Source organism: Aquarana catesbeiana, linkage group LG02 (assembly GCF_042186555.1).
Source record: "Aquarana catesbeiana isolate 2022-GZ linkage group LG02, ASM4218655v1, whole genome shotgun sequence".
Lineage (NCBI taxonomy): Eukaryota > Metazoa > Chordata > Amphibia > Anura > Ranidae > Aquarana > Aquarana catesbeiana.
Window position 1 is genome coordinate 27,778,533 of NC_133325.1, and position 12,858 is coordinate 27,791,390.

At 44.7% G+C, this 12,858-nt stretch overlaps 1 protein-coding gene across 2 annotated transcripts in view; it reads left to right on the plus strand.

Moving 5' to 3' along the window:
- TPP1 (tripeptidyl peptidase 1) overlaps window positions 1-11,123 on the plus strand; it is a 72,664-nt gene extending 61,541 nt beyond the window's left edge. The window contains exons 9-14 of one of the 2 annotated variants that reach the window (XR_012241444.1): window positions 54-126; window positions 2,308-2,428; window positions 2,518-2,676; window positions 8,755-8,889; window positions 9,133-9,923; window positions 10,049-11,123. Coding sequence is in view for 1 of the 2 variants with exons in the window: in XM_073612696.1 (XP_073468797.1) it covers window positions 54-126; window positions 2,308-2,428; window positions 2,518-2,676; window positions 8,755-8,889; window positions 9,133-9,267 (623 nt within the window). In the remaining variant the exon portion in view is untranslated. Of the gene's footprint in view, window positions 1-53; window positions 127-2,307; window positions 2,429-2,517; window positions 2,677-8,754; window positions 8,890-9,132 lie in introns of both variants that reach the window. The other variant, XM_073612696.1, reaches the window with a different exon arrangement.
- The last annotated feature ends 1,735 nt before the right edge of the window (window positions 11,124-12,858 follow it).

Genomic DNA, 12,858 nt, shown 5'->3' on the forward strand with positions numbered 1-12,858 from the left:
TGAAATGAAAAGTGTGGAGTCAGGGTCTCTAACTGTTGTGGTTAATGTTCCAGGTGATGATGGCGCCGGCTGCATGGAAGTCTTTAAAGGCAAAAACGCTTTCCGCCCAAGTTTTCCAGCCTCCAGGTGAGAAAGTGAAAGTGGGCCTCACTCTGTATGAATATTTGCGTCACCCAACCAACCAACAACATCCTTCCTTTCATTTCTGAGCTATAGATGGCTTGCAATGGCTAAAGGCCATAGACAAGCTGAGCAGAAATGATACTGCTCACTTATCTTCACTGCATTATGTCCGCTTTATTACTGAAGACTACATTATATGGTCATTGGTACGCGGGCAGCCCCTCCAAATTATGAAAATCAGATGTTTCCAGTGAAGGGTACTGTTAATACTACTACATGGAAAGATATGTTACACAATTGTACTCTTCCAGCCTTGTGGTAACAGTTTGGTAAAGGTTCTTTTCTGTTCCAGCATGACTGTGTCCCTGTGTACAAAGCCAGCTCCATAAAACCTGGTTTGACCCATTTGGTGTGGAGGAACTCTAGTGTCCTGCACAGAGCCCTGACCTCATCCCTACTGAACACCTTTGGGCTGAGTTGGATTGTGAGCCAGGTCTTCTCATCCAACATCAGTACCTGAACTCACCAATGGGCCCAAATTTCCACAGTCACCCTCCAAAATTTTGTGGAAAGCCTTCTAAAGTGGGAGCTGTTATAGCCACAACGAGTGGGAGGGCAACTTCATTACATTAGCCATGGTTCTAGAATAGGATGTCCAACAAATTTGTATAGGTGTGATGGTCAGGTGTCCACAAAACCTTTGGCCATTTAGTGTATGTTGTCTCTACAGTGATGCCAAGTTGCACAAACCCTACAACCGTTTACCGTACAATGAATTCTCCCTTCTGGTTTAATGGCTATGCAAAGACAAAATAACCTCTCAACAAAGAATGACCTGACCTAGGACACAGCACAAAGTCTACAGGTCGAAGGGACATTCTAAGACGGGGAGCTGCACAATCTGGGCAGAGGACACTAGACACATGCGACTCATTTAGTTACAAATGGAGAACTTTATGTTCTGGGGACATTTAGTCCGTTCTGCATATGGGTTCATATCTCAGCTCCCAGGACAGACCAATCACAGCGACCCTTGTCTTGCAGCACCGCATGTCTTTGACCTTCGCCCCATGTAAGTAATGACGGCTGGATATTCCTTTCCTCTTTTATGCTATCCTTCCTTGATAATTTAGTGTAATGCTAGACTACACTGGTGTATGTGTGTGTATATGTGTGTATGTATGTGTGTATGTGTGTGTGTATATATATATATATATATATATATATATATATATATATATATATATATATATATATATATATATATATATATAAATTTATATTATAAAAAAAATTTTTTACATGCCGATACATCGGCTTCTGAAGAAGTGGATTTTACTACGAAACACATTGTGCATTATAGGATGTAGCCATGTTTTGACACATTACTTGTTTACGTAACTTTTACCACATATCCCTGGCTGTTCCCAACAACTTCAGAATATGGGGTAAATAAATCTCCTTACATATGGGTAATCAGATTGTGCTGCTGAACCATCTCTGTATAATACATGAATTGCTTTTTATGTTTTGTATACATTTATGCCTTGTTTATATATGAAATTGCTACCTTAACTGGAAATGTGCTGTTATACCATTTTTATATGCAGTGTAATATGTTTAAAGTGTGTATGTGTGTGTAGATATAGATAGATAGATAGATAGATAGATAGATAGATAGATAGATATATATATATATATATATATATATATATATATATATATATATATATATATATATATATATATATATATATATATAGAGAGAGAGAGAGAGAGATCTCTATCACGCATACATTTATTGCAATGTGCTAAGTTTATACAATTTTTATGATAATAAACATGTCATGGTACTGTCAGTTGCCTCATTTATCCCAAATTCGCCCCCTTTTTTTTGCCTGATTTAGGGATGGAGGCATTATTATTATTCACGATTTATATAGCGCCAACAGTTTATGCAGCACTTTATAATGTATAGGGGGGACAGCACAATTACAGTACAGTTCAGTACAGAAGGGACAGGAGGGCCCGGCTTGTAGAGCTTACATTCTAAAGGGAGGGGGTGGTGGTACAAAATGTAATAGATGCGGGGAATGATTTGATGGGGTGTGAATATTTCTGTAATTGATTACCCTTATTGGTACATATCACAAAATACCCATTATATTTTCTGTCCATCCACAGCCCCTATGTCACCACAGTGGGTGGAACGTCCTTTAAGAACCCCTTCCAGGTGACGTATGAGGTGACAGACTTCATTAGTGGCGGCGGATTCAGCAATGTTTTCCCAATGCCGGATTACCAGGTGAGCCGATGGTGGTCCTTCTTGGTGCTCATCCCAACCTCTCACCTATCCTTCTGTGCGTTGACCTGTGCTGTTCCATCCTCCTACAGGTCTCTGCCGTATCCCATTATCTAAAGACCAAAGAGAAACTGCCACCAGACAACTACTACAACCGTAGTGGCCGAGCCTATCCTGATGTGGCTGCACTATCGGACAATTACTGGGTGGTGATAAACCGTTTCCCCGTTCCGTGGGTGTCTGGCACCTCGGTGAGTATTTGCAGTCTCTGTGAGCATATTTTAATGTATATTACGGCCTCTGCAGCTTATGCGTGTATTTGCAAATGTGTGCAAAATAAACCAGTTTTTAACAGGTTCATTTTGTTGGTAGCAAGCTGGATGGCGAGTTGAGCTGGGAGGTTTTTTTTTTTGTTTTGTTTTACAATGTAAAATAACCCTAGGCAAAAATGTGGATCTGGTGGCTGCATTTTTATTTTTTCAGGCTTAGAACATTTTCAGCAAGTACAGAAAACACTTGATGATCCTGCCAGAGATGCAGTGTCTTTGTTACCACCTATACATCCCAACTTTTTGAGATGGGAATGACGGACACCTATTAGCAAAAGTATGTAGGTATAGGACACACCCCCTGCCATGCCCACTTAAAGGAGAATTCTACAAAAAAAAATGATTAGTTAAAGCGGAGTTCCACCCACTTTTACATCTCCACATCATCCGCTTCAGAACAGACCATACTCACTGCAATGGGCGTTTTTTTTTGTTTTGTTTTTTTATGTGCTTACCTTGTTTTCAAGACATTCTTTAGCTCTTCCTGTCTCTCCCCTCCACTGCAATGTATGCAATTTCCTGCTGCACACTGGCTCCTGGGAGATGTGTGTCATAACTCCCAGGAGTCAGTGGGCAGCGCCACCTCTCAGCATCACAAGGTTGATGGCAACCAGAGACATTTCCTGCGCTGCAATGTGTGTTTTAATGCACATGCGTGAGATCAGGAGGTGCATGCTGGGTAGCCAGCAGCACCTTACCCCGGAAAAGGCTTCACATGCCCACAAGCAAGATAAAAGCATGCAACACATAGAAAACAAAAAGTTTAGTTTTATATAAAAATAAAAAAGTGGCGGTATTACTAACATTAGCAAATGCAATATGAGATTAAGATCATCAAAACAGATGGCTTTGAAGAGAGAAAAATATGTCGGAGTTCCGCTTTAAACCCACAAGTGCTTCTATTTTTTTATTCTACCACTATTATTCCTTTTTATACTGGCTTTTGAAATTTACAAATGCAGAAAATTGGATGAAAGGTTTAGAACTGGGAAATAATTTTTGAAAGATAAAAAGTGCATTTTATATACAGGTACAGTTTTTTATATAGATCTGGCCAAAATGAGGGACACCTGAGGAGTAAAGGGACGGAGGGACTTTGTTCCAAATCAGAGACACTTGGGAGCTAGGATTCCTATGACCTAACCTGAAAGCACAAACAATGTTATCTTCCTTCTGCAAACTGCTAATTCCCTGCCCTCCACGTAAAATGATGAACAAAGACAGACGTATTTTTAGTCCAGTATGAGTGACAACCATGGCTTCCTCCATAGAGGAAGTGAGTGTAGACACCTTAGGTCATTGGTCATCAACCCTGTCCTCAGGGTCCACTAAGAGGCCAGGTTTGTAAGACAACTGAAATACATCACTGGTGATATCATTTGCTGCTCAGTGATTGCAGTATTCTAGTCTGCATCTCCCCAAGGTAATACATAAAACCTGGCCTGTTAGTGGGCCCTGAGGACAGGGTTGATGAACACTGCCTTAGGGCATGAGGTCTGTTTTTTTTTTTTTTCTCTGCACAGGCCAGCAATAATGTAAGGAAGCCCCACACTACTATGTCCAAGCAGTTTAAAACAAGCTTTATTGATCCAGCACAATCAAGGAGATTCCACCCAGAACCTCGTTGACATCTTTTATGCCCTTCTATGGCCTAATTGTAAGTAGTACGATTAAGCCCGAGTAGGGGGCAAAAATGTGTTAGAGGTGTGCTAGGTGGAGTGTTCTTTATTGTGCTGAATCAGTAAAGTTGGTTTGAATCCTCTTGAAAGTAGCGGTGTGCTGCTTCATTACATTGTGCTGGCCCCCAAGTAATGATGTTGGACAGCTCTTTGCTACGCTGCACATCCATACAGCTTTGTGCTGTGTACAGTGCAGGCCAACAAGACTTTGTGGACTCAGGCTGAGAGTACAGGTGGGGTGTGTGCTGGCATGGCAGCCCGTAGTCCAATCCGGCGCAAACATCCCGGGGTTACCCTATGACAGGAAGTTTCCTACAGGCAGGATCACCAGGTCCAAGGTAAGGAATCAGAAAAGCCTACAATATACTACATTCTTTATCCTTGGTTTTATATGTACTTTAACATCATTTCATATGATCTACAAGTTCTCTGTGCACTGTAGCCAGATCATGGCTGGTGGGAGGGGCCAGCAGGGTGCAGCACATAGCTTCCAGAAAACATCATAGCACCCTGCCTCAGCACTTCTCCCAAAAGTCTTTAGTCATTTATACAAGCAGTTGGCGGCTCTTGGGAGGAGTTGGGCAAACTTCAAAATGCCTTGATGGGTGGATGGCAGTCTGGAGGAGCGGGCTTTCCTAGGCAGCCTGTAATTACATGCAGATGGCTCTAGGTGGATCGTGAGCAGGGTTCTGCCTCCCCCAAAGCTCTGCCGCTCTGGTTCACTGCAGAGTGGAGACCGGGAGGCAGCGTTGTGCTGGATAGAGGGCGGGGGTGGGAGCTGGCTCAGTGAGTGCTTGCTGTGACCGCCTAGCAACCAATCACCAGCGTGTTATTATAAAAAGGTAAATCCGGTAGCTCCTATCTCCCGTCTTCCACCCAGCACTGTGCCATTTCTTGATCTCCTCTGTGCTATACACACACCGGCAGGTAGGAAGTGCTACCTAGACAGCGCTATGTGGGGGGTGATGTAAAGGGGACCGAGCAGACATTGTTGGAGGGGGGGGGGGAGAGACAGAGGGCACTACAGTGTGGGGGGGGGGGGGGTTGTGATGGGAAATTGAGAAATGGACAGCAGACACTGCTTTGGGGGATGGGGAGGCAGAGGACACTGCTATTGGGGGGGAGGGGGTGCACAGTACAGTGGGGGGGGTCTGAAGGGAGGAAGACGACACTGTTTTGGGCGGGAGGGTTAGGAAACTACAATGAGGGAGGGGGTTGATGTGAAGGGGGCAGCAGACACTACTGTGGGGGAGGGGGGGTGATGGGGGCAGATGACACTACTGTGGGGGGGGTGATGTGATGGGGCAGATGGCATTACTGTGAGAGGGTGATGTGATGGGGGAGCAGATGACACTCCTGGGGGGGGTTGTGATGTAATGGGGGCAGATGACACTACTGTGGGGAGGGGGGGTGATGTGATGGAGGCAGATGACACTACTGTGGGGGTGGGTGATGTGATGGGGCGGAGGACATTACTGTGGGGGGGGGGGTTATGGGGGGCAGATGACACTACTGTGGGGGGGTGATGTGATGGGGCAGATGACATTACTGTGAGAGGGTGATGTGATGGGGCAGATGACATTACTGTGAGAGGGTGATGTGATGGGGGGGCAGATGACACTCCTGGGGGGGGTTGTGACGTAATGATCACAGGTCAATTAGTTTCAGTATAAATCACACAAATAGGAGACATGAAGGGAACACAAAGACACTGAATTTCAAAAGAGCCAACTTCCCTAAACTACAAACCTTGCTAAAAGGCATAAATTGGGATAAAATATTAGGAACAAAGAATACGGAGGAGAGATGGGTTTGCTTTAAGAGCATATTAAATAAGGGCATTAGCCAATGTATCCCATTGGGTAATAAATTTAAAAGAGCGAACAAACATCCTGGATGGCTTAACTCCAATGTAAAAATGCATATAAAAGCAAAGGAGAAGGCCTTCAAAAAATACAAGGTTGAGGGATCTTCCACAGCATTCAGAATTTATAAAGAATGCAATAAGAAATGTAAGGGTGCAATTAGGATGGCTAAGATAGAACATGAAAGACACATAGCGGAGGAGAGCAAAAAAAATCCCAAGAAATTCTTTAAGTATGTAAACAGTAAAAAAGGGAGGACAGACCATATTGGCCCCATAAAGAATGAGGAAGGACATCTGGTTACAAAGGATGGGGAGATGGCAAAGGTATTGAATTTATTCTTCTCCTCAGTCTTCACGAGTGAATCGGGGGGCTTCAGTAACCAAAACTGCAGTGTTTATCCTCATGACACAACACAGGAAGCACCTACATGGTTAACAGAGGACGGAATTAAAATTAGACTTGAGAAACTTTTAACATTAATAAATCACCGGGACCAGATGGCTTGCATCCGAGGGTACTTAGGGAACTCAGTCAGGTGATTGCCAGACCGTTGTTCCTAATTTTTACAGACAGTCTAATGACTGGATTGGTACCAGCTGATTGGAGAAAAGCCAATGTAGCACCAATATTTAAAAAGGGCCCAAAAAACATCCCTGGGAATTACAGACCAGTTAGCCTAACATCAATAGTATGTAAACTCTTGGAGGGGATGATAAGGGACTATATACAAGATTTTAGTAATAAGAATGATATCATTAGCAGTAATCAGCATGGATTCATGAAGAATCGTTCTTGCCAAACCAATCTATTAACCTTCTATGAGAAGGTGAGTTGCCATCTAGATAAAGGAAGGCCCGTAGACGTGGTGTATCTGGATTTTTCAAAAGCATTTGACACAGTTCCCCATAAACGTTTACTGTACAAAATAAGGTGCGTTGGCATGGACCATAGGGTGAGTACATGGATTGAAAACTGGCTACAAGGGCGTGTTCAGAGGGTGGTGATAAATGGGGAGTACTCAGAATGGTCAGGGGTGGGTAGTGGGGTTCCCCAGGGTTCTGTGCTGGGACCAATCCTATTTAATTTGTTCATAAACGACCTGGAGGATGGGATAAACAGTTCAATCTCTGTATTTGCAGACTATACTAAGCTAAGCAGTGCAATAACTTCTCCGCAGGATGTGGAAATCTTGCAAAAAGACCTGAACAAATTAATGGGGTGGGCTACTACATGGCAAATGAGGTTCAATGTAGAAAAATGTAAAATAATGCATTTGGGTGGCAAAAATATGAATGCAATCTATACACTGGGGGGAGAACCTCTGGGGGTATCTAGGATGGAAAAGGACCTGGGGGTCCTAGTGGATGATAGGCTCAGCAATGGCATGCAATGCCAAGCTGCTGCTAATAAAGCAAACAGAATATTGGCATGCATTAAAAGGGGGATCAACTGCAGAGATAAAACGATAATTCTCCCGCTCTACAAGACTCTGGTCCGCCCGCACCTGGAGTATGCTGTCCAGTTCTGGGCACCAGTCCTCAGGAGGGACGTACTGGAAATGGAGCGAGTACAAAGAAGGGCAACAAAGCTAATAAAGGGTCTGGAGGATCTTAGTTATGAGGAAAGGTTGCGAGCACTGAACTTATTCTCTCTGGAGAAGAGACGCTTGAGAGGGGATATGATTTCAATTTACAAATACTGTACTGGTGACCCCACAATAGGGATAAAACTTTTTCGCAGAAGAGAGTTTAATAAGACACGTGGCCTCTCATTACAATTAGAAGAAAAGAGGTTTAACCTTAAACTACGTAGAGGGTTCTTTACTGTAAGAGCGGCAAGGATGTGGAATTCCCTTCCACAGGCGGTGGTCTCAGCGGGGAGCATTGATAGCTTCAAGAAACTATTAGATAATCACCTGAATAACCGCAATATACAGGGATATGTAATGTAATACTGACACATAATCACACACATAGGTTGGACTTGATGGACTTGTGTCTTTTTTCAACCTCACCTACTATGTAACCTACTATGTAACTATGTAACACTACTGTGGGGGGGGGGGGGGTCATGTGATGTGGGGCCGAGGACATTACTGTGGGGGGGGGGGGTGATGGGGGGCAGATAACACCACTGTGGGGGGGGGGGTGATGTGGGGCCGAGGACATTACTGTGGGTGGGGGGTGATGTGAAGGGGGGCAGATGACACTACTGTTGGGGGTGATGTGAAGGGGGGCATGTGTTCTTCATGGTGTCTTTCTATTGGGAGCCAGGCTGGGGTGGAAAGGGTTAGATAATAGCCAGTAAATGAGGTGGGCTCCATCGCGGCTTCTGATGCACAGTGTCCAATGAAATTTGAGTAAGCAGTTTCAATATAGGTGAGGAGCCTGTACAACTGTGCAAGTTCAGATTTAATTTGTTAACCCCTCTCATTTGTCTTACCTCATCTTCAGGCCTCCACACCGGTGTTTGGTGGTGTTCTTTCTCTGATTAATGACCAGCGTTTAAAGAAAGGGAAATCGCCCCTGGGGTTCCTAAACCCGGCGTTGTACAAGCTACAAGGGAACGGAACGCTGGCACTGTTCGACGTAAGTAGCACCCATTGGTGTATGCTATGGGTAGGCAAACTTTGACCCTCTAGGTATTGCAGAACTACAAGTTCCATCATGCCTTTACTTCTGGGAGTCATGCTTGCGGCGGTCAGAGTCTTGCAATGCCTCATGGGACTTGTAATTGTGCAGAATCTAGAGGGCTGAAGTTTGCCTACCTTGGTGTAAGCAGTTACGAGGACACCACACAATATTTCATTTCTTGCTCTGTCTCCCCCGCAGGTCACAGAGGGCTGTCACTTTGGCTGTTTCGATGACCTTGTTCTAGGACAAGGATTTTGTGCAAGTCCAAGCTGGGACCCGGTAACTGGATGGGGGACCCCAAACTACCCTGAATTGCTGAAATCTTTGCTGTAGTACCGCCCTTGTAGCAACTGTCGGTTACAAATGGGAAGCTGTCTCTTTTGAAGACTCTGCACTTTGTCACGTCTGTGAAATCACGATGGACAATTTTCTTTTTTTTTAATGAATGTGTGTTTGTTGTATTGTCTTATATTGCAATTTGAAGTGTCCTGCAGTGATGTCCTTTCACCATGGCCAGTTGTACAGCACTGAAACAATCTCATTTTACTCTGGACCGGTGACAAATTATGTGTGGAGGTGGTGGATTGGTACTGTGTATTTTATAGAACAGGGATTGGTAATCCAAAGTTTGGGCCCAAGGTGGGCACACAATGTTATTTATAGTGGTCATCCCTACAGGCCCAGACTGATGCACCAGGGGATCTTTCAGTGGGCCCCTCTGCTCCCTATAAATACAGCTATAGGCTGTAATTGACAGCCCAGTAAGCTGTCAGTTAAAAAGCCTGACCTTCCCCTCTGCGTCCTGCAGTCTATGAATGTAGATGTCTCTGTTTTTTTGGAATTGGGGCAGATCTGAGGTCTAAAGGTGCAGGAACCGGGGGGGGGGGGGGGGGATCTAGGGACCTAATGGTGCAAGAGTTGGGGTTGATCCGGGGTGTAAAGGTGCAGGAATAGGAGATGACCTGGGATCTGATGGTGCAGGAATTGGGGTTGATCTAGGGCAGTGATGGTGAACCTTGGCACTCCATGTGTTTTGGAACTACATTTCCCATAATACTCATCCACACTTCAGAGTGCATGAGCATCATAGTTCCAAAAGATCTGGGGTGCCAAGGTTCACCTTCACTGATCTAGGGTGTAAAGTTGCAGGAATTGGGGATGATCTGAAGGGAAAGGGGCAGGAATTGGGGATGATCTGAGGTCTGTGGGCGCAAGAATTGGGGTTGATTTGAGATCTGAAGGTGCAGGAATCTGGGCTGATCAGAGTTCTCAAGGTGCAAGATTTGGGGCTATCTGAGGTATAAAGGTGCAAGAATTGGAATGATCTGGGGAGAATTTGAAGTGGGAAGGTGCAGAACGGAGGTTTGTGGGTGCAGGAATCGGGGGGGGCGATCAGAGTTCTGAAGATGCAGGAAGTGGGGCTGATTGGAGGCCTTTAATGTGTCAGATGTCTAATCCTTGTAAACGGACACCTAATGGTTGCCGACCCCTGATCTAGAAGATATTCCTTACCCTTGTTCCTGGACACCTTTTTGTTCCTACAAATTACCTTTCCTGTGATATCTAGGCCCAAGTAACACATTGATAAGTGGACACTTAAACCAATAACCCTCTTGTTAACTTATTCCTTCCCTTTATTTATCTCAGGGAACAGATGCACAATGTGCTGCCTTTACTGTGACTATGCCGGGGAGCCCCGGACACAGAGTCATCTCAGGGAGTATAAAGTATAATCAGATGATATAGGAGATCCAAGATCAAGTGCAATTAAATTTCAGTATATCAATTCCAATATGTTGTAACATTGTTGGCTGGCACTGTACCTACAACAATGGGAAAACCACCCTTCATCTATCTCACCACTACAGAGTAACAAATGTAATCTGTGTAGGGAAAGAATATTAGGGTGTCTGTACCCCAGGATTATTTTCTGACTACCAGTTCCCACCAAGCTGCTGAGAACACACAGGTAGGAGCTATGAAACGTCTTATTTATGGAGAAGACGGGCAAATCCTCAGATTGCTGTAAGAAGAAAAGCAAGGAACTCTGGGCACGTGGGGGAATCAGGAATCCGTTTGCTTTGTGAGGCTATTTTTGATTTTAATAAAGATTTTCTTTTTTTACAATTCTGAAGTGTTTTTAACGTGTAACGATGCAAAAAATAAAACATGACATACTAAATACTGCAGACAGAGTTTCCCCTGTAACATAAGTTTTACCTGCTGCTCCTGCTTGTTATTTTTCTACTTCCTGTAATAGGGTGACAACACTGTTATGTCTGCAGTAAAATCACATAGCAGCATTGCCACTCTGTGGGCATGGTAGTTTTAGGATGCACATGTAGAATAAAGATTTTGGTGTAATTGGCCTATTTGACACCCTGGGTTTCTCTATGCAATAAAATTATATTCAGCAAGATTATTGAAACAAATAATGGTCAAAAAGGAAATGCCGACATTAAAAATCATAGAGCTCCCTCATATTAGATACCAGTGGAGAAATGCCCCTTATATTGACAGCCATTGGAAAGGTGCCCTTTTTACAGTGGAAGTCCTTGAAATGCTTCCTTACATTGATGGTTGGTGAAGAAGGGTCCCTTAGATTCCAGTCATTGTGAGAAGGGCCCCCTTACACTGGTTATTGGAAGAAGGGCCTCCTTGTGCTGCTGGTTACTGGGAGAAGGACCCTGTTAAACTGGGGGTCAGTGGAAAGAATGCTCCTTACACTGAGGGTCTGTGAAAAAGGGCCTCTTTTACTTTTAGATTGGTGGTCATTGGGAGAATGGCCCCATTAAACTGTTTCTCAGTGGGAAGAATGCTCCTTATGTTGGTCAGAAAAAGGCTTCTTACACTAAGGGCCTGTAAAGAGAACGGCATACACTGGTGTCCAGTAGGAGAAGGACCCAAATATACACGAGTGGTCAGTGGGAAGAATGCTTCTTACATTGGTGGTCAATGGGAAAAATGCTACTTGCATTGATGGCCAGTGAGAAGAATGCCCTCCTTTTTATAGATAGCTAAAAGGTAAGTGTCAATGGTTCCTTATCAGAAAGTCAGAACTTGCTCAAAACATTCTGAGAAACTCTGACCCAATTAAGGCCTTGTAGGACCATATAATGGACTTTCAGGCACAGGGGTCAGTGAATGGGATAGATTTTAAGCTTCCACCTCTTAAAATAAATCTGAACTGAAGATATGGTGACTGCTAATGCTGAGCGCTCTTCCTACAGATGCTAGCTCTTTGGATGTGAAGTAGCTTTAAAGATATGGGGGCAGATGGTAACCAGTCGATTGTGGTTGAAGGGTAGGTTGCAGTTATATGATTTATTGCGACCCGCCATGCCGGTGTCTTGCCGAGAAAGTTCCCCCGGCGGATAAGGACCCCCCCTGTACTGCACAGCGCTTGCGCAGTACGAACGACTAGGAGCCGCCGAAAATAGCTGAAGATGAAAAACTTCAATCAGCTGTACACGGCGCCTGCGCCATGGGTCCAGGTTGAAGCCCCACCATCCAAGTGGACCTAGAGGGAGAATAAAAAAAGTGCAGAGCGAAGTGAGGCCGTGCCCGAAGCGTGGCGAGCGAGGCCGTGCACGAAGTGTGGCGAGCAAAGCAAGGCCGTGCCCGAAGCGCGGCGAGCGAGGCCGTGCCCGAAGCGCGGCGAGCCAAGCGAGCCCGCTTACAGGCACCATGTACAGCTGATTTCTATTCTATTCGGCTATTTCCGCCGGCTCTTACTGCGCAAGTGCTGCGCCTGCGCAGTAGAGGGGGGTCCTTATCCGCCGAGGGGAATTTTCTCGGCAGAACACCGGACTCCACCTCGAAGACCTCAGATAAGGGTGGATGTGAATACCAAGCTGTGACATGTCATAACACAGCTGAGTGGCACCACTTCATCTAAGGTTTGGGAAAATATTTTAGAAAGGG